The sequence below is a fragment of the Plectropomus leopardus genome, chromosome 2, assembly GCF_026936395.1.
Source record: "Plectropomus leopardus strain MGB_pleo_1.0 chromosome 2, ASM2693639v1, whole genome shotgun sequence".
Taxonomy (NCBI): domain Eukaryota; kingdom Metazoa; phylum Chordata; class Actinopteri; order Perciformes; family Serranidae; genus Plectropomus; species Plectropomus leopardus.
This window is the reverse complement of record NC_142177.1, coordinates 1,995,104-2,017,440: the sequence shown is the minus strand read 5'-3', so window position 1 is coordinate 2,017,440 and position 22,337 is coordinate 1,995,104. Positions and strand designations below refer to the sequence as shown.

The window sequence follows — 22,337 nt, the reverse complement described above, 5'->3', positions numbered from 1 at the left end:
TTGCAGCCTTGGGACCGATCCTAATTTCTCCTGCCTAATAATACATTTACGTTCCCAAGATCACAATAGCAGCTTTTTCTCTTTTTTTTTTGCTTTTTTTTGCTTTGACATCAAAACACTACTTATTGAAAAAAGGACAATCTCACAAGTGCTGCACCTGATCTCTGAGTCACTAGTTTTGAGATCGTTTATGGCTTTGGATGGTCTGCTGATCATACAGATTGTTGACTTGTTCTAAGCCTAATTTGACCTAAAACATGAGGACATATTACATTCTCAGGCCTCCAACAACATTATTAGAGCCACTTCTGAAACTCAACTCAATGGAAATTAAGGCATTAATAGACAAACAAATGCCGGATATACACTGAGCTGCCCGCTTCATCGCAATCTTTTTTCAGAGCCTCAGTGCTGTAGAATTCTGAATCCAAAAATGTGTCTGCCAGTGAAATACTAATGGGTGGACAAAACGCTCTGAGAAGAAATGGATACCAACAGTAACCATTAAGCTGATGGGACTGGGGGGGGGTGGGGGGTGGGAGGACAGGAGTAAATAGAAGGGAAGATGGCTGGTGTAACCATCGGGCAGAACAGATTGGATAGGGTCAACTTTTTTTCTTTAAAATCAAGATACATTTTATTTCTTTTCTTAAAAAACAAACATTACAAAAAAAATCTGAATAGAGAATTAGAACAATGAACCAACAGGAGAAAAAACAACATTCATTTTCTTTTAACTTCCAAAAGAAAAAAGGAAACATCTCTTCTTGCATTTCTTAAAAACAAAAACAAAACAAAAAGATTTAGGGGTGCCTGGCACAAGGGGTTGAAAGCTGAGAAGCGGTTGCAGCCATGCGGAGGGCGGGGTCATGTGTACTGAACGGGGCGGGGTTGCTTCACGTAGCGTGGTGTGTGTTAGAAAGCCCAACACACAATAGAAACCGTTTAACAGAGGCAGCAGACGGGCTGCAGAGAGAGAAGCCAGACCCTCGTACAGGAAGTACCCCAACAAGCATACAACAGAACAAATACATAAAAACACACACATGCTGGCTGAGGTGTGACCGTGGCAGTCTGGCATTCTGCAGAACACACCGCTAACAGTTCAAACTGATGTACGAAGCAGCAGCCACACGGCAAAAAATCAGGGCACCGGCACAAGCACAGTGTGTGTGTGTTAAAACATTGAAGGTGTTGTGTGTAAAATTAAGGGGGATTTTGTGGAGTCTCACGGTGATTTGCAGATTACAAGCATCTAAAACTTGTCCCAGCTAGAACTGCTTCATTTTCATTATTCAGGTGTTTTTTATCGGGAGCTGAATTATCCACAGAGGTCTCCTCCTCTCCAAAACAAACAAACCAGACCATTCAAACAGCTAGAAACAACGAATAAAGCACTTTCATGACACAAAATCAGTCAACATCTGCCTTGGTTTGGCATATCGGTGACGGGCTGCTGCCCAAAACATGCTCAGCCCTTTTCTCTCACAACTTAATGTGTGCTCACCTTTCTCTGATCCAGACATTCAGGAGGTTTTTACAGTGAGACGAATTGTCTGCAGAGGTCTCTTTCTCTCAAAAACAAACGCACCTGGTGATTTAAACCGATCTAACACCAAATAATGCAGTTTTAACTCTAAGATCCATGTTTTTCTGACGTAGTTTAACATGTGAAGTCACCTTTTTTCTCCGACAACGTAAGATCCAGACGCTCAGGAGGTTTTCACTGGAAGCTGAATTATCCACAGAGGTCTCCTCTTCTCTAAAACAAACAGACCAAGTGATTTAAACCAGTAAAAACACTGAAGCACTTTCACGTTACAAACAGTGGAACTCCAGGGCTGGTCATTGTAGTCGGGCTTCTTACTACAGTGGCCGATGCAAAAACACAAATGTCCCTATTTGTCACCAGGGTTTGGTTTGTCTGTTCTGGGCTACTGTAGAAACATGGCAATCTCCATAAAGGAGGACCTGCTCCCTATGTAGATACAAACGGCCCACTCTAAGGTAAAGAGAACACATTCATTGCTATTTTCAGCTGATTATACATGAAAGAAAACAGACTTATCAAATGATTTTCCATTTCTGACAATAAATGCCCCTAAATCTCACACACTGGAGCTTTAAATTAAAATAAACTGCTTCAAAGGTGGAGTCAGCAATTCTGAAGAAAGACTGAATATCTGAATTCAACATCCAAACAAATACACTGCTCCTGTCATGTGCCACATTAATGGTTCCTCTCCTCCCACTCTGTTTACACCCAGAGGGAGGCGTGTCCTCCGTCCTCTGCTGCTGATTGGCTGGAGTAGTGTTATAGCAGGGCTGTGTGTGAATACTGGACTTCTTTCAGCTCTCACACCAACAGACAGCTCGTGGAACTTGAGGATATATTCCCGGTTTAACATAAAGTGTGTAGGTATGAGAATCACTGACTGCAGCTTTAACTCAAAGGACAGTCTGAAGAATTTTAAAACAACTCACTAACTATCGCTGCCCTGTTAAAACACGCTGTTTAAAAGCACTAAGTACCAAAGAGAGGGTGAGGGCCTCAGCCCTGCGCATGTTGACTCAGCGTCGCTTTGTAAATACAGCGCTTTACCAACTGATACTAAACAACGCTCCCAGTAACAGCACATATCAGTTAAGTAGAAAAAGTATGTGGCCAGTCACGTCAGGTCCGTGATAGCCCCAGGGGGAAGAAACACACAAAAACAAAGTCAATCAGTTTGTTCTCACTCAGGACGGAGCTCTTTAAAAGGCAGAAAGTGGATTTTCACACTAAAATGCAGAGCGTGGATGATGCAGACTGGAGGGTGGGTAAGGCTGAATGCTGGGACTCCTCACATACACCACATGATCACATGAGCACAATGTCTTAGTTTGAGAGAGGGGAGAAGCAAAACAAGAAAATGCACACCAAGTCCAAACCATTGAGCCAGGCCGCCAGGAGAAGAAACAAAAAACAAAAAAGAAACAAAAAAACAAACAAAAAAAAAAAACCTCTAACGCAGAGCAACAAAAGAAAACAAAAGTTTGAGAAGAGACAGAGAAAGAGACATGGAGGATGGGCTTCAGCGGGTACCATCTTCTAGTCTTCTCCAGAGGGCGCCTCCTCTTCCGAGCCATCCTCCTCCTCTTCATCTTCTTCCTCCTCCTCTCCTCCTGCAGCCTCCTTTGTCGTCTTGGGGGCGGGGGAGGTCTCTTTCTTCTCTACCTCCTCCTCTTCTTCCTCCAGGGGGCTCTCGGGCTCCTCCTCTTCCTCCTCTTTGGGTGAGCTCTTCTCCAGGGCCTTGGCGCTCGGGCGCCCCTTCCCCTTTCCTTTCATTGGACTGGGGGTCACTGTGAAGGGGGGGCAGGTCTGTTAGTCATCACATTATTTTTGAGTTGAGATCTAAAATGAATGTCATTATCTCAGGAAAACACACTTTCGGTATCTCGAGATCTTGAGAAATTATCCTGCTATCTCAGGGAAAACAGAGGGAAAAAAGTATGAATGTATGGCCGCTTCGGGCTTCTGTAGAATTCACTGAGTCGTGTCGTAATTGTTTTGCCAGGCAACAAGTGGAGAAGCTGCACGCAAGTGCTGGGCAGATAAGCTGTTGCATGTCAAAAAGTATTTTCACTATGAAACACTCTCTAAAACTAACATTGCCAATGTCTGTGCACAGAAGAAACAAGATATTATGTATTAATTAGTGAGCTTTGAAGGGGATTTACAGTCCTGCAGCAGCTCAGCATGGAGCCTGTGCTGTGAAAGACACACATACTCGGGTGTTTCAGGTTATGTGTGCTTCAGCATTTCTACTGTGCAGTGTTGTGTATGTGTCACTCTGCAGTTACACCTCCAAAACACTAGTCAGCAGGTGGGTTTCCATTAACCCTCAAATTGCGAATATAAAATAGGCCTGATGGAAAGATGTCAATTTCGAAAAAAATAATTAATCGCTAAAAAGTTTTTATACTCGCATGAGGTGGTATTTCAGGCAATTCAATTAAGCCATAACAAAAAACTGCAATGAAAACTGCATAGCTCTTTAAAAGTTGAGCGGATCACCTGGAAGTTTTGAATCCACAATTCGTCTGTGAAATCGTGGACTATAAGAAGTCCCTCATATGTGGCCGCTCCCACATATAAGGAGCTTGCCTTACCATATTTCACACCCCTACGTGGCCTTGGATTGGAAATAATGACGGCTAGTGTGGTGGCTGCAATAGAAATAAAGCTGCTAATGTTTTGAACATCCATCACGATGCTACTTGGAATGTTATTGCCAGAGCAGAAGTGGCAGAAAATCACTCAGTGGAAACACAGTCTTCGCACAATTGTGTTTTACCAACATTTTAAAAATATTGCTCAAGCTTTGATCAAATCTGTAGTGAAAACTCTCTCTCTCTACTGGTGGGTTTCTGTGAAGTGCTGTAAAGTCTGACTGACTCAAAATAAAGCTAAAACACACACTAAACATGGATTAATAGCGACAATTTCAGCCATAATTACACAGATGGCCTCATTACAACTCACATGGTTCACAGAGTACTTGCCTTATACTAGACTCATTCTCTCAACAAATACAACATGCTAACATCATTAGCACATGCCTTTGTAATTTATTACTGTGTAAATTACCCAAGCAAGCTAGCAGAGATTACACAGAAGACTTTAAATGCCATTGACTTCTTTGTCTTCACTATTAATTGTGTCTTATCTGTGACATGAAAGTAAATCAAAGCTTTGTTTCCACTGAGGGAAAGAGTTTTCAATTTACTGTTAATGTTAAAAAAGTGAACTGTATCCTGGCTGCAGCTTCATATCAATCAACATCTCGTCAAAACATTAATGTAAGCATCAGATCTTGAGCAGGATACCCTTTATGCCTGCTGTCGCATTATCTCATATCGCATTACTGAATATTGGAGGAGGGAACAAGTGATTGTTTTGCAAGTCAAATGTCTCAAGTCTTTGTTTTAAAGTTCACAGTCAGGTTGCAAGTCCTTAACTGTGTTTCTAGTCATAAACAAGTAATGTTGCTTTCTTCACAAAATCTGACATTTTTCATTTTAAAGAGTACCACTATCAGGAGAAACTGCACAGAAATAATGTATGCTTTTAAAAATGTATGTTCAATGATTTAAGTGAGTTAAAGCAAACTGATCAGGTGTGTGTTGGTTTGTTATTCCTGTGACTGAGTTTGGAGCTGCATAGTGTTTTCCTCATTTGAATCTGGTTCATATCTCTTTAGTATTCATTTGAGTCAACTTTCAACAGTCAACTTCATTTTATAATAAGGGAAACATTTCAGTGAGATCTGTACTGTCTGTGTGCTGAGAGGGATGAAACAGTCTGGTGGCAGCCTAATTATTGTTCATAACCCAGAGAGAAAACATGAAAATGAGATGAGCCGCAGAATAAATGACGTGTTGATTAAATATGTCTCTGACACATCAGAGTAACTGCTTAGCTTGCACCACTTATTTTTCACAGGCGACCTCATCCGTTGCTGGAGGTCATGATTCAGAACAACTAAGCTATTAGGCTTCAATGATTGACATGATATGAATAAAGAAAACAACTGAGATTCTGACAGAATCAAAGGTCATCTAAAATATAGCAGCAGACTGACAGCTGCAGGGTTTTTATCTGTGAAGTCTGATTTGACGCCTCACCTGTGGCCTTTAGTCGGGGCTTGGGGCTCTTCTTCTCCTTCTTGTCCGTCCGTCCCCGTCGAATCACCTTCTTGCCTCTCTTCTTGGAGCGACCATAGTCACTGTCATCATCATCCTCCACCATGAAGTCCTCATCGCTGCCGGACTCGTCGGCTGCACACAAATGGGACACACAGGGATCTTTAGAACCCAGATGTTCTGCTGTCCAGCTGTTTGAAGCACTGTGACACTGCTGAGGAACTAACTACAACTTCCTGTAACAGCTGTAATCATACGATTGACAGCAGAGGCAGGGCTGCTCGATTATGGCAAAAATAATAATCCCCACTATTTCGATTGATAGTGAAATCACGATTATTTAACGTAATCACTCACTGGCCTCCAGAACATCATGCAGTTATTGAACATTAACTCTGGTGTTCATTTTTAACCCTGGATGTCCTTTAACTTTAAATACAAGTGAACTGAAAAACAATGAAAGCTTAGTGGTGCAGCCACAACTGTAACACATCTTGCACATTATTGTGGTTTGTTCACATTCACATAATAATGAAACCTAACCCAGCTAATATAATTTAACAATACATAACAGCTACTGTATCAATAGCAGCAAAATAAGTTTTAAGTTGGGATCATTGATTGTTTAACTCACTCAGGAGAGACTCGGCAAACAGACATTTCTCCATTATCTGTTCAGAAGCAGCTGGGAGAAAAGCTGGTCCACCTTCACAGTCCACCTTAAGGTAGCCTGGTCTGTTTCCAGTGGGAGGCTAACTTAGCTTGCTAAGTTCGGGGCTAACCTCTGTCACTTTAATCACCAGCTGGCGAGCTAGCCATGGGAACGTGCCTCAAGTCTTGAGGAGTCGTAGCATTTATTCTCTGACAAACAGCTTCAACTGGGGCGAGTGGTGGCTCAGTGGATAGAGCGGCGCCCCATATACAGAGGTTGTATCCTCGCTGCAGCGGCCGCCGGTTCCATTCCGGCCTCGACCCTTTGCTGCATGTCGCCCCCTCTCTCTCCCCCTTTCACGCCTAAACTGTCCTGTCCATTAAAGGCAATAAAAGCGCCCCCAAAAATCTTTAAAAAAAAACCCAGCCTTAACTGTTGACACATCACACAGTCGTGTTTCATGTAATACTGTCTGCTCCTCTCTCTGCAGCCTCACTGTCACTCAGCTCTCCTCACTTCTGTTTGGACTTTGGGGGACGGGCCAAGCACTAGGAAAGGGTGCACTTGATTTACAAAATAAAAGCCATAACGGGAGCAACCTCGTTAAACTCATGCCGCTCAAAATTGTTTTATCTTGATTATCTTGTTTTGGTCATCGAGGGAAGCAACATCATATACATCACATCATATATAAAATGACTTTACTACAAACATGGAGTATAAATTGTCATGTCATTTTTATAAGCCACTGGCATTTTAATTCTCCCGCTTTCTCCTGCGGCTCTGCCTCTCACAGACACACACAAAGCAGGGCTTTTGGCTTTAGTATTATGTCACATTTTGCAACCATGGAGCACTACTGTGCTTTGCAAATATTAGTAATATTTACTGAAGAGCTGTTTGCTCACAGTGAATAAATCCTCACAGTTAAAGGCGCCGCGGTATCTGTTGAACTGTCTGCTAACATCCAACTGTTGACCGGAAGCTTCAAGTCCACAGCAAATACATCAACACTTAGGCATGAGATGAGCCATGTCCTTCAAAATAAGAGTATCATGGGTCCCCCTTTGATTCATTTAATTATAAAAATAATATTTTAACCGTATTCAACTTAATTATATGACAGTAGCTACTTAATTTATCTTATATCTTATATCTCATACATATATATATATATATAAAGTGCATAGTTTGGACACCCCTGACATACATAATGCCTAGAGGTTTACAGAAATTTAAGCGCCAGGTAGAATTAACCCTTTGTCACCTGGAGCATCATCACTTTTCTTGCACTGCTTTCAGACACCTTTCACAAGCATTTAAACTTTGAACTCTGAGCACATTTGTGCGATTTCTTTCAAAGACATGGGAAAAAGGCAGCAAGCAAATTGGTGATAAATGTTCCACAATTTGCAAGAAATTTGTAGATTTAGACAATTATTTTAAAAAAGCTAGGGAAAAATTCCAGGGAAAAAAGAAAAAAGCTAGGGAAAAAACTTTATTTATAGTCATCATAATTACAAGTTTAAAATTATAATTTTATAACATTAGAATTTTTATAATTTTTTCAAACACTTTCTCCAGGTCCTTTCCTTATGTTTTTTTTGTTGTTTTGTCTGTTTGTCTGTCTTGTTTTTACAAGTTTTCAGGTAGTTTTCTTGTACTTTTTACTGATTTCTTGCTAATTTTGGGGTAATTTCTTCTACTGGCTAACTGCCTTCTCATGTTTTTAAAAGAAATCAAACAATTTGCTCTGGTTTTAAAGGGTTAAGAGTAATTTCAAATAAAATCAAGCGAGTTTGTTATGTGTCTGGCTGGATTTCCTATAGAGCGTTAATAGTGTCGTCATGGAGCTGTGCTTTATGAGCTTTCGTACAGCTTTGTCAGCTTTTAGCTGCTCACCAGCAGGCTTATTATGTAGACCTGAGATCATATAGTTGTTGCTGTACAGCAGTATGCAGTTTTTCAAAAGAAAAGTGAAAAAAGAAATGTTGTGTATTGTGTTACTAAATATGTTTGTCTTTCATATGCCTAAAATAATCTGGGGACCCTTCAGATTTTTTAAGGGACCTCTTTGGGGGTCCTGACCCACAGGTTGGGACCACTGCTCTAAAGCATATCAAATTAATGTGACAGACATTTCAGGGCTTCAGTTAATCTTCTTTAGGAACCTGCAAACATTAGCTCCACGTAGCTCACAGTGTCGTCCTGCTTCATACAGACACAACACAGACCTTCACCGCTCTGATGTGTTACAGTCTGCTGATGGTACATGTATGGCCTCCAGGTAAAGACATGTTGCTCTATTAGTGTACAGTAGGGTTGTACATACGGTCCATATAGGGTTCCTCCTGGTCTTCGTGCTCCTCATCCTCGCTGCCTCCATCACCCAGCAGGATCTCCCTCTGTTTGGACACAGCCTTAGAGGCCGCCTGGCGCACTGTACGCTTTCTACTCACTTCCCTGTCATCATCGCTGTCATCTACGCAAACAACACACAAAGTAACAATCATTAAGTCGGGAACACAGCCTCTGATTAGTCAGTGATTCAGGAACACAGCCTCTGATTAGTTTATAGGTCAGGAACACAGCCTCTGATTGGTTGATAAGTCAGGAACACAGCCTCTGATTAGTTTATAGGTCAGGAACACAGCCTCTGATTAGTTTATGGGTCAGAAACACAGCCTCTGATTAGTTTATAGGTCAGAAACACAGCCTCTGATTAGTTTATAGGTCAGGAACACAGCCTCTGATTAGTTTATAGGTCAGAAACACAGCCTCTGATTGGTTGATAAGTCAGGAACACAGCCTCTGATTAGTTTATAGGTCAGGAACACAGCCTCTGATTAGTTTATGGGTCAGAAACACAGCCTCTGATTAGTTTATAGGTCAGGAACACAGCCTCTGATTAGTTTATAGGTCAGAAACACAGCCTCTGATTAGTTTATAGGTCAGGAACACAGCCTCTGATTGGTTGATAAGTCAGGAACACAGCCTCTGACTGTTCATTAAATTAGGAACACAGCCTCTGATTAGTTGATAAGTCAGGAACACAGCCTCTGATTGGTTGATAAGTCAGGAACACAGCCTCTGATTAGTTTATAGGTCAGGAACACAGCCTCTGATTAGTTTATGGGTCAGAAACACAGCCTCTGATTAGTTTATAGGTCAGGAACACAGCCTCTGATTAGTTTATAGGTCAGGAACACAGCCTCTGATTAGTTTATAGGTCAGAAACACAGCCTCTGATTAGTTTATAGGTCAGGAACACAGCCGCTGATTAGTTTATAGGTCAGAAACACAGCCTCTGATTAGTTTATAGGTCAGGAACACAGCCTCTGATTAATTGATAAGTCAGGAACACAGCCTCTGATTGGTTGATAAGTCAGGAACACAGCCTCTGATTAGTTTATAGGTCAGGAACACAGCCTCTGATAAGTTGATAAGTCAGGAACACAGCCTCTGATTGGTTGATAAGTCAGGAACACAGCCTCTGATTGGTCATTAAATTAGGAACACAGCCTCTGATTAGTTGATAAGTCAGGAACACAGCCTCTGATTGGTTGATAAGTCAGGAACACAGCCTCTGATTAGTTGATAAGTCAGGAACACAGCCTCTGATTAGTTTATAGGTCAGGAACACAGCCTCTGATTAGTTTATGGGTCAGAAACACAGCCTCTGATTAGTTTATAGGTCAGGAACACAGCCTCTGATTAGTTTATAGGTCAGGAACACAGCCTCTGATTAGTTTATAGGTCAGAAACACAGCCTCTGATTAGTTTATAGGTCAGGAACACAGCCTCTGATTAGTTTATAGGTCAGAAACACAGCCTCTGATTAGTTTATAGGTCAGGAACACAGCCTCTGATTAGTTTATAGGTCAGAAACACAGCCTCTGATTAGTTTATAGGTCAGGAACACAGCCTCTGATTAGTTTATGGGTCAGAAACACAGCCTCTGATTAGTTTATAGGTCAGGAACACAGCCTCTGATTAGTTTATAGGTCAGGAACACAGCCTCTGATTGGTTGATAAGTCAGGAACACAGCCTCTGATTGTTCATTAAATTAGGAACACAGTTTCTGATTGTTCGATAAGTCATGAGCACAGCGTCTGATTTGTCAACAAATCCAGATCAAGTCATCATTGATGGCTAATGGAAGACTCACAACAACAACTCTATTCTCAACACAAAAAATGGATGAATGCAGCAGACATTCAGTTTCAAATTTTGAAAAAAGACAGAGCACTTAAAGGCTGGATTTAAAAGCTTCTGAAAGGGATACAATCACACCTCAGTGGGTAGCTTTTAGCCAAAAAACAATAAGCAAAGTATTTGTTTTACATGCAGCATTCCAGAGATATTTTACGTTAGTAACACTGGGTTGTGTATGACATTACAGACTCAAGAGTTAACTTCTATTGCTTCAAGTATGTAAAATTTGTCTCACCAGCCCTGTTCAACAGTTAATGGGGAAGGGGCAGACAACTGGAGAAGCTTAGCTTCAGTGATACAGTTAACATCACATTTATTTTTCACTCATCTGATCAGGAAACTGCACAACATTCAATTTCCCCAGACAGCTACCTATACACACTGCAACTACTAAAGATATGCATCTCTGTCTTGTTTCAGCTGGGTATATTCTCTTCTTATGCAAGATGTGAAACACAGAGCTGAATGCTGACAACGGCCACAAAAAATCAACACAACATCTAGCCTGCAAAACACTGATGACAAGTTGATCAATTGATCACAAAAGATGAGATGATATTAACAGGCATTATCAGGCGCATCAATTATACATTTGACTCCATAATAAATCAGAGCAGAACGTCACAGTATTGAGATATGCTGGAGGCAAACAGGTAAACCATGAACTATCAGCTGGAATGTGGGATGAATACACTCAGAGCACATCTAAGAGGCACCATGCAGCGCTGCCTGTCTACCACCCAGCACTAGTTATTTTAGATCTTCACATGTCTAAAGATCAATACGGCATCAATACTACAGCTGCTTTTCTGTCTGGCCTTCAGAGACCTCCTGGATCAGTGGATCTCACAGCTACAATAACTCATCCAGCTGCAAATAAAGCCAAAGTTAAAACAACTGAATTTGACATCTTTTATTAGATTCAGTCATATCTAATATATATAAAGTTTGTCCAAACCCTTCATAGTTTTCTGTAATGATAAGCACTGACATGGCAGAACATTTTTTGATTCTTTTTTTGTATTGGCAACGGGTTGTTAACCATTGGCCAGGTAGGGCTGCACCTATCGATACTTATTCCAAAACATTTCGCGATTATTCTTTCAATTAGTCAACTAATATAACAACTAATTTATTGATTATTCTAAAGATCATATTGATATATATATATATATATCAATATGATATATATCATATTGATCATATATTGCTTGTTTAATAAAACAATTAATTTAACCCGAAAAAAGTATCAAAAATTTTTTTAGTTCATCTTCTCTTAAAAACAATGATAAAAGCAATATTTTAAAATCAGTCCAATCTCCACACTGCTGTGTTATTATAATAACAATAATTATTATTATTATCATAGACCCTATTTGTCAGTTATTTGATCAGAAAATATTGGACCTCAAACTCAAAAGCATTCCTGCATCACAGAGATTAGTTTGATCACTTTATATACCAAAGCAGAACTGCCCCTGAGCTTGATAAGCAGTATCTATTCTTAAGTACTTGACTTTAAACTTAAAATGGTTCTGACATGGCATTATTTCATCACTCGAGTAATATGCAGTTTAGATGATCCTGGCAAATGTATTTTTGCATCAGTTAGGGGCAAGGAAAGTAACTGAAACTGTTCACAGACTCTATCAGCCATCACGCACTATAACAGCGGTCAGTAACATGAGTTGAAGCCGTTTTTTTCATGGCCATTAAAGTACACAGAAAATATAAACCTGCCAATTAATAACGTTAGCTGAAACATGGAAATGATGTTGATGAATTAGCCCAGCCCATAGAGCCAGGTTTTTTTTTTTACATTCTTAATTGGGATGTCACCTTTACATTTGATCTTTTTCTCATTAGTTAGGGCAAACAGAACTTTGTTAATGTGTTTATTTGACAAAAAAATTATCACATATACAAAGATATATACTGTGTTGTATTAACAGTATTAAATGTATTTGCTTGTTATTCTGCTTTAAAAAACAGTTTTAATTAAAATATAATATATATAGTAAAATATTTGACTTACATTGTGTTGCCGTTGTGTCATATTTTAATCAAGTGTTGGATTTGATGAATTCCTATAAACATGTTTATGAACATGACATACAGCACACGACATCTCACGTGCCATGTTTAAAAGCAAGACAGAGATAGAAAGCAGCATACGCTCTATAAATTCAAAAATAGCTTTTCACCTCCTTTGTTTGAAAGATCACGTCAATATGTAGAAAACAAACTGGGTGTTTACCTGCAGCCCGTTTTCTCTTGGGCCCCCTCTTACTGGGCTTCTCCACCTTGGCTTTCTTTCCCTTTTTGCCTTTTTTTTCTTCATAGTCGCTTCCTCCGTCTTCATCCTCCTCCTCTCCGAAGTCATTGTCTTCCTCATCGCTGCCAAAGTCATCTGCAGCAGCAATGCAAAGAGAAGTCAGTGAGCTGCCTCTCCAATGTTCCATTAATCAAATTCCAGCTGTGGTGCTTGAGGGAAGCTTCTCATGTAAATCATACAATAGACTTACCTGCTGAATCATTTTTGGGTTTAGAGAGCTTGTCATCAGACTCCTCACTGCAACAAAGATTAGGAAAAACAAAGTGTTATCAACAGGAGGAAGGGTACCCAGGGAGATCATGAGAATGGCACAGATTTTTATCTGCATCTCCTTTGTAAAATAAAAACTCAAACAAGCAATAGAGAATGGATACCAAGAATTGATTAGAACTTCCCACCAAAAAGCTCCATCGCAAAAAGCTCAAAGTAACACTTTTGTTTTTGTTCTGATCTTTCTAAAGTCACTAATCTCTAATTTTGACGAGGACATCTACAAGCTCAATCCTCTCAGAGTTGGTACACATTTACACTTGTCAATTCAAGTGTCTTGATCCAGATAATATCTACTACTTGCCTACTTGTGTGAGTTCAAAGAAAAATAAAACACAATTTTAAGAAGACTCAGCCTAACATTAGATTAGTGGTAGTCTACAACTGAACTTTTGGAGTGGAAAAGTCACAGTCCCAGTAGTTATTAGCTTGCCAAACCCTGGCACTTTAAATCTGTAAATCCACCAGCACACCGCCCAACTCACTGGCCGTCCATCCCCCGGTAGCCACCAGTAGCTCCTCAAATCCTTGCTACTTTTTTGGTATATTTTTCTATTTTTTCGACTCCATGCCCCCCTCTACTGAGGCACAACTTTTCTAAGATAGACAAGCACTTATCAACATTGGGAAAAGTTGTTTAAGCTTTGGACTGCATGCAGCAGAGGATCCCCACTGACAGCATACGCCGAGCGGCCAGTCAACCAAGGGAGAGAAATGACACTGAAAGTGCTGTACAAAAAGAGGGATGAGAGCCGGCATCAGGGCGAGGCTGACCCGACTTGGACTGAGAGCTATTCCTCTACCAAGCCTTCTTCTGGCTAATGTCCAGTTGCAGGAGAATAAAGTGGATGAGATGTGGTTGATGCTCACTGACATACAGGAAACCAGAGACTGCTCTGCTCACATCTTCACAGAGCCCCTAACATCCCAGATCAAACTGCTGCACCGGATTGGTGGACCTTGTTTAGAGCCAACAGGACACAAGATTCCGAAGCAAAATCAAATATTGCACTGCAGGAATTGTATGCCTCCACCAGCAGCAACATGCCCAAGCAACCAGACAGAATTTTCATAGCAGCTGGTGATTTTAATCAACTCATCCTTCAACTCCAAAGATGTAGCAGGATCAAGGACAAATTTTAATTTCATTTTTTAAACTTTGGTTTAAAAAAAAGGCTAATAAATCTACCTTGTACCTTGTTCACGGGGAGGCATTACTTGGTTTTGTTTTGTCTAATGCGGTCTCAAACAGAATAACTTTGCGCTACTCCTATAAGGACACTATACTTTTATATGTATTTTCTTATATACATTAAATATATTAACAGGCTTTGATGTTTTTAAAAATATATATTTCAACTCCAATGTCTTAATATTCTTAAAAAAAAAATTCATTTCTCCTTACGTGCGTTATTATGCTATTATCATTATCTGTTGCATAAAATGATCTAAAAATTACAAAAATATTGTTTATCACATTATTTTAGGCACTATATATAGTGCTTACTTATAGTGACTTCAGCCTTTAGCTGAACACAAACCCAAAAACTGTCAGCAAGCAGACTCCCAGGACCAGTTGTGTAGAGTGAAGCAAGCATAAGCGAAGGAGACCATCACCGGTTGGCCATGGCCAAGCACGACCACAGCAGTGTGGCTCCTCCATAGACTATTCAGTATATCCCACCGATGTATTATAGTGATGTCTGAATAAAGCCATGGAGGCAGGGCCCTGTTCATTCCTATGAGTGCACTATAAACGTTATAAAATTGTGTTGAAAGACGAAAACACAACGACCCAGGCCCAGGATAAAAAAAAAAAAAAAAAAAAAGATTTTACAGAGGTAACTCAACTGGCCACATGCACAATGATTGCAGCTCTCCCCCTCCCCCACAGTTTCCTCCAGCTGAGTTTCTGTCGCTCTACACTCCTCCGGCTCTACCACCAGTCCTGCTCTGCCTCAAACACTGCTGTAGCACACCTGGCTGTCTCCCTGACTAAACATGTATTTGATCAACTTCCCATTTTCTCTTCTTTCTGCCTCATAAAAGCTGCCCTCTGCCCAGACCTACACCCCCTCAGCCTTGTTGCACCTGCCCCGCTATATCCTGCTGTCTTGGTGCTGACTGTGACTTACTGCCTCTGGTTGATTACATCCTCCTTGCTCATACACAAGCTAGTGTTATCCTGAACGCCAGGTTCTGCTGCTCTCTGCATCATACAGCATGTGGAGTGGAATTACTGTGTCAGTGCAACTAAAACTGGATTTTTAAATACAAGTTAACATGTAAGTACAACTAAAATAGGACTACACATCCATTTTTTAAATGTAAGCACTGAGGATGGACTTGTGTTTTTGATTTTGGCTTAGGTAAGGGACATACAAATTAAAATGGTAATATTTGTTTTAAATAAAGTCACACCCCAGCTACCCCCCCTCCTCTGATAAATAAAGTACAGTCCCTTGACACTGACACAAAAGCTAAGCGATGTCCTGCTGTGGACAGGGCCGCAGCAAAACATATTTTAACCACTTAAAGAAACCATTAGCAGTTTAGTGTACACTATATTTTAATATTTGCTCCTTTTAACCTTCCACAACAGCTGATGAAGGCAGCAGTAGATTGATCATAACGGTGATATAAGAAATCAAATCCCTGTCATAAAGGGCTGTCTTACAGCAAGGTTAAGTGGTGAAAATATTCTTAATAAAGTGTAGGCTACACTTAACCTGATACTGATGAACCTGATACTGTTTTAGTCAGCTTTTAGCTAATCATTGAAGGCAGAGTTTGCTCAGCACTGTTTGATTATATGTACGTGACGCAGTGGTTTTCTTCCCCACAGTTATGCAGATAAACAGTTATTATTGTGATGCGGTCTATATCTTTGACTGTATGAATAATATACATTTATTGCAACTAGCTGAGAGGGGGCATATTTTCACCTGCCGTGGCAAAGTCGGATATACTTCATCAAAAAATGGATTCTCCACCAGTGCATGCATACTGGGACACTGACAGCTATAACCGCAGCTCCACCAAACTGTGCATGCAAACACACTGAGTGTTGAAGTGTTTAAAGCGTACATGGCACCAGATTGATAGACAGCACATTAGTGAAACATAAATAAATGTGTCATGCCTTCAAGAAGAAAGCCATATTATTAACACATTTTTCAACAAGGTCACAGCACTTATACATGTACACTGAGGGCTCACCTGTCATCCTGTGAGTTCTTTGAGCGCTTGTGCTTGGGCTCACGAGGGGGTGCGCGCACCTTCTTAGGCTTGTTCTCACCATACTCCTCATCTACAGAGAAAAGACAAGATTTTAATATTTCATCGCATGCATCGCTAGCTTTCAGTAACACAGCAAATACTTCTTTTACTACTTGTGAGTTTCAGATTAAGATAAACTTTTATTGATCCCTTGGTGAAGTCCACAAGCTATCCAGTATATATATATTAAACTCCACCTTTACCAGCTGAAAAATTAGAGTGATGTTAGTTTAATGTATCAATAATATTAATTCAGAAATTTAAATTTAATCTATGTAATTCAGAAATACAATAGCCTCTGTAATACTCTGAAATGGACCTTTCGGCGCAAGTACTTTTACTTTTGTTCTATGAGTAGATTTTGGTGCTATTATCTTTGTACTTTTACCAAAGTAAGATTCTAAAAGCAGGACTTCAGTTATACCAAAGTGTTTTTATACTGTAATATTGCTGCTTTTACTTAAATATGGGAAAACTCTATCAGTGGTGGAAAGAGATTTAGTTTTTCTTTTGGTGACTCCCTCAGTCTCTCATCTCCCTGCTGTATGACAAACACCATCTGACTTTTTATGACATCGGCTGGTAAAGGGCTCAGCACAAAACATTTTACAAACTGAGCCGCTCACTTCACTGTAGTTAATTTCAGGCCACAAATATTTTATGAGCCAGTTAGCCTGAAATCTTTCCTTGAGGAGCCTTAAGATTAATGTCGTTAATGCTGACATCACGGCACTGCTGTTTGAACTTGTCTATTTGGGTTCCGGTGACATCGTTAAAACTTGTCTGTATATGTAACCGTGAGATGCTGCAACAGCAGAGGGGGCTCATAGCCTCATAGAGAGACAGCGCCAGGTGTTTTGTCCAGGGGGCGGAATCGGTCCGTCTGATGCAGCATATTGGCTGTATTGCTCACAGGCTGAATTTTATCAGATGTCACTCGCTATATATATGTGCATGAATGTCTCCTATTATAATGGCTAGATTTGTGGGGAATTGTTAAAATTATGTGCAATGGCAACACTCCTGCACTGTGATTCAGGCTCGAATGAGTCAAAAGCAGAAATTATTGTCTCTTTGTCAAATGCATTCAGAATAGATTTTCCAGTAGATGTATTGTATTACAATATACAACAATATGATGTTAAATATCATAGAAAAGTATGGATTTTATCCAAATTGCAAACTTTTACTACCACACATAGGCTATTGAAACAGCTTACCTGCATCATCAGACTCGTTGAATTGTGAGTAGTTCACCACCTTCCTGTTCCTGTGAAGAAGTAAACACACTGTGTTATATTCATGGATATTAAAAAAGTCTGGATACAGCATGGAGGCAGGGCCTCGTTCATTCCTAAGGGAGCTACTCATTGGCGCATGAAGCAAAAAAAGCTCCATTCAATATCCAGATCTACGGGCCCATGACGCATGCACACTAGAGACTTACAGTGGCCGCATAGGTCTGAGCGGGCAACTTTCACCAGCAGAGCGACAGACTTCCAGTTTAGCGCTTCGCTAGCTTGAATGACAGTCTAAAAATTGTAATCTTTCTACTCCTTTAGACTTTCCAAATGTGATTGAACTGGATGCTATCAATCTAGATGGTGAAACAAATTGTTCAACGGGGGTTTCAACACTGACAAAAAACTATCCAGTGCGTTATAGACGCCTCTTTTCTCGATGTAAGTCAATGGGAAAAGTCTTTTTGGGTCCATGAGCATCACATGATGGACCAGGTGGGTGTAACTCCACTTGTGGCTACTATGTAAACTTTGTATCAGAGCCTTGTGCACTTCCTGGGGGCTTGGTTACATTACGTTTACACAGGACAGAGTTTCTTCACTGTCCTCGCCTGATATTAGATGCTGGTTGCTGGAGAGGAGGGGGGCAGCAACAAACAGCTGCATATGGATGTCTGAACTCTCTCATTTGGTTTGAGAGGTCACACACAGCCTCCAGCTGGGGCACTGAACAGGACACTGGTCTGCTTCTACAGTTTCCAAGCTCATTTGGCTGAGTGTGTGAGGGAAGCCTCAGGTGACAGCAGCCAACTATAGTTCAGGTAACACACCTTTCAGAAGCAGTGCTGGGGAAGGTTAAAACCACACAGAAATCATCCCTCATCCTACTCGTGAATATCTTTCAAACACAACTTAGAGTGCTTTCCATACAGCACACACACGTACAAACTTTGACCCTATGAAACCTGAGCAAATTAGCTTGATTTCTTTTTAAAAAATATGGGAAGAGGGCAATGAGCAACAAAAGAAGAAATGACAGGAAAAAAAAACAGCAAAATTTTTTTTAAAAAATGTACAAGAAAACTACCTGAAAAATAGTTTTAAAAAAATATATTAATAAGATAACAATAAAAGAAACAGTATGAATGTAACAAATTTGTTTACATAGTATATTTTAGACTTATTGTTGGAGTTGAGCTGGAAATTCCAAGATCAAACAAAATATACTATCTTGCCAAAGTTCATGCATAAACACAGCCAAAATTATCAAAAAATGAAGAATGAAAAACACGTTAAATGCTCAGAACAGGCCCTAAAGGTTAGTGGGTTTTTTTTAAGTGTAATGTTTCCTTTTTCCCCATATGTTATGATGTGTGCAAAGACAAAAAATGAACACTGTAAACGGACTACTTTAATACTGTGAGCAAAATGTTTAAACAGCATTTGTATAGGAATGATTCAGTCCAAAGCTTTTGATCCATACAAACAGTTTCCACTGTTCTTAGATTACAGTGAGGACACACACCCACACTCACCACAATAAAAGCCTCAGACATGTGCAACAGCAGCCAGTGACACACCCACCAAGCCTTCCACACATCCCCATTCACATCGCAGGACTATCGGAGGGAGCAACATACTACTTCTTCCAACCAGCTCCCTCAGAGTGAGTCACCAAACTGTGGATGGGATGATGTGTGAATCAGTCTTCATAGTCATCAGTCCTTTCATAGTTTACCTTTTGGGTTATGAATCATTCTCAGTTTTGGAATTGGGTTAGGTATCATTTGGATTTCAACAACTCAGATTCTGCTGAATAAATTCTGGTTCTTAAAGATTCTCAATATTGATTGTTTAAGGGAAAGGGTCAAAACAGGTCACGTGCTTATTTCATGATTTAAAAAAAACATTATTTACAAAACCTTTTCCACAATTCTTCAATACTTCATTCTCTCTTTTGAACTTATTAATTAGTAGTACATTATTAAATTTTGTTGCTGTTATTTGCTGTAATTTAGTAGTAATCTGTTCTTTTTCTTTTATTCTCTGTTGTGTAACTAACACGTAAACCTGCAGAAATGATCATTTACATTGGGCCGCTCTGAGCTGAAATGAAACAAGTGCAAATAAATTAGCTAAAATATTTTGTGTCTGTGGTGTCTCTCTAATATCCGACGGTTTTGCGGGTCCATGAATGCAGCGCAGCAGGCGGTGTTTTTTTTATGCCCTTCGCAGCTGAATGTCACTCCTCTGGCGGATAATTGATCTGTTGATGAGCTAGATCGATAGATGCGAGGAGGTATTTGCAGATTTTTGTGAGTGAAAGACAGTTTTAGGACGAGCAGAATGAACGGTTCAGTTTCACTTTTAATGCGCCTGACATTCGGCTGCGCGTCTCTGCTGCTACTGCGCTACAAATAACTCAACGGTGTTTTTTAATACGGCTCTTAATTAACAGCACAGCTCCACAAAGACTATGGCGGGACAAATTAGACTATGGCGGCCCGCCATAGTCTAATTTGTCCCGCCATAGTCTTTGTATTCAATCAGAAACACTGGTGGGGCTGGAGGGCGGATGGTCTGTATGCGCTGTAAAATTACATCGTTGATTGGAAAAAACAGTGGAATTCAGATTTTATCTTCCTGGGTGGGTCTCAATTTACCTGGGCGGGTTGTCCAGGGAGAATATATGTATGGGAAACACTGCATTCATTGTGCAAAATAAGAAAAATACTTAAACACCGGGTTGATGTTCTTTAGGTGTTTAGTTTGTCAAAAAACCAAACACACATATTGGTTTGCCATATTGGCATAAAGTAAGCATGCTCCAATATTTCATTTTAAGATAAGATAAGATAAAATAATCCTTTATTAATCCCACAGTGGGAAAATTCACAATGTTACGGCAGCTATGAGGTACAAGAGGTATAAGTAGCGAAAGAACAATACAATAGTTACTTGATTACAAATATAAAAATATAAAGTCAATATCTGCCAATACCGATGACGTGCTAGAATACATCATGCATCCCTATTTAAAGTTAAATGCATCAGCTCATAAACACAGAAAAAAAGTATTTATAAGGCCTGATAGTTATTTGTTTTAACATTTTTTGATATCATATTTGATTTCATGTATCACTGTTCCACTCACACTTGCTAGGGGAGGCAGTGCTGACAGAAACACAGATATTCTACAGATTGGCTATCTTAACTTTTAAATAGATTGTTTCATGCCCCACACAATCCAAACTCTGGAAAAAGGTTTGACCTCATAGTAGCAGCTGTGGTTGCACAATCCTGGGGCAGAATATTTAAGGATACCAGGCAGAGTTGTAGGAGGTTGGGTTAAAATAAATAAATAAATAGATATTTGTCATTCTACTCAGTGGCATTGTAACATATCACTTCATCATAACTCACAGGGCTAAAATTTATTATTACCATCATAATTTCATCTGTCAGTTATTTGATTGATAAACTGTCTCTGCGTTGTAAAAACGTTTGAAAAAGGTAAGAAATGCCAAAATTGAAAATACTGTCACCATGCCCTGATAAGTACAACATCTGGTCAAAGGAGTTAATATTTGGGCTTGAATGAGTAAATGACTGCAAGCTATTTTAACTTGTGATGGGTATATGTGTCTTTTTTTCGGTTATCACTATATTTTCTCATTTTTAATCATGACCGCTGTTAATGGCAAGCACTGACTATTTGTTTACATAACTTCTTACCAATATAGACTGCATGTTGTCACAGTTAGGGCTGTAGTTTACCAAAAAAAATCTTCGTCTACTGAAATTATACCTACTCTTCCACTGGTCAATCAACTTGTTGACGGGGGGAAAAAATATGCACGTTGTTGCCACAGTGCATAGTTTGCCCTTAAAAGTTATTGCTAGTTTGCCAGTTTGGTTGCCTTGTGCTTTTTAGGGGTGTTGAAATACATCGTTTCTAAGATGAATTACATCCTGGTAGCAACCATGAATTTAATATTTAGACATTTATGTTAACATTAAAATATTTTCTTTTAAGAAGTACACCACACTCTATAAACTAATTAAAATTCTGATGCCATTTAACTATTTATTGTTGTAAATACTCCTGTTGTCTGCGGTGTTTAGACTCAACTGATGTTTGTGATGTTTGCCACATTCAGGACATTCAGTTTCCCTTCTTAGAGCAGAAGACAGCTGTTAGAAGCGGTGGTTAGTCTGCACAAGCATTAGTTTTGTTTTTGGAATTGTAACATTTCAATTTGATTTATAAAGAAATCTATAAAGAAATATAGAGGGAAGCTCACATTTATCTCACTGCCTGTATTATTGGTAAAAAAGTAGCCATGTCCATTAATATAGAATATTTAGGTTGCAATGCATTGTGATGCATCATGGAATCAAATCATTCACCTGACAGTCGTTATTGAATCAAATCGTGAGACCAGTGAAGATGCACAGTCTTGGTGCTTTTACTAGTCAGAGTATGCAAGAACTTGTCAACTGTCAACTTATATACAGGCAGTGTGATGGGCAGGAAACAGTTATTTTGAGTGGAGTGTAATTAAGCAAACATGGCAGTGATCACTCAGCCATTCTCGTGACCTCTCTGAAAACATTTAAACAGCTGTTCCAAGCACTATAGAAAATTTAAAAAATGGC

General features: G+C 39.7%; 1 protein-coding gene across 1 annotated transcript in view; it reads right to left on the bottom strand.

Annotated features, from left to right (window-relative positions):
* Window positions 1-610: 610 nt before the first annotated feature.
* Window positions 611-22,337, bottom strand: part of nucks1a (nuclear casein kinase and cyclin-dependent kinase substrate 1a) — a 28,113-nt gene continuing 6,386 nt past the window's right edge. Inside the window, exons 2-8 of the mRNA XM_042498281.2 lie at window positions 17,658-17,707; window positions 16,378-16,468; window positions 13,079-13,125; window positions 12,811-12,963; window positions 8,670-8,819; window positions 5,668-5,820; window positions 611-3,342 (exon numbers count right to left, since the gene is read on the bottom strand). Of these exons, the coding sequence (XP_042354215.1) occupies window positions 3,092-3,342; window positions 5,668-5,820; window positions 8,670-8,819; window positions 12,811-12,963; window positions 13,079-13,125; window positions 16,378-16,468; window positions 17,658-17,707 (895 nt within the window). The 3' untranslated portion in view covers window positions 611-3,091. The remainder of the gene's footprint in view (window positions 3,343-5,667; window positions 5,821-8,669; window positions 8,820-12,810; window positions 12,964-13,078; window positions 13,126-16,377; window positions 16,469-17,657; window positions 17,708-22,337) is intronic.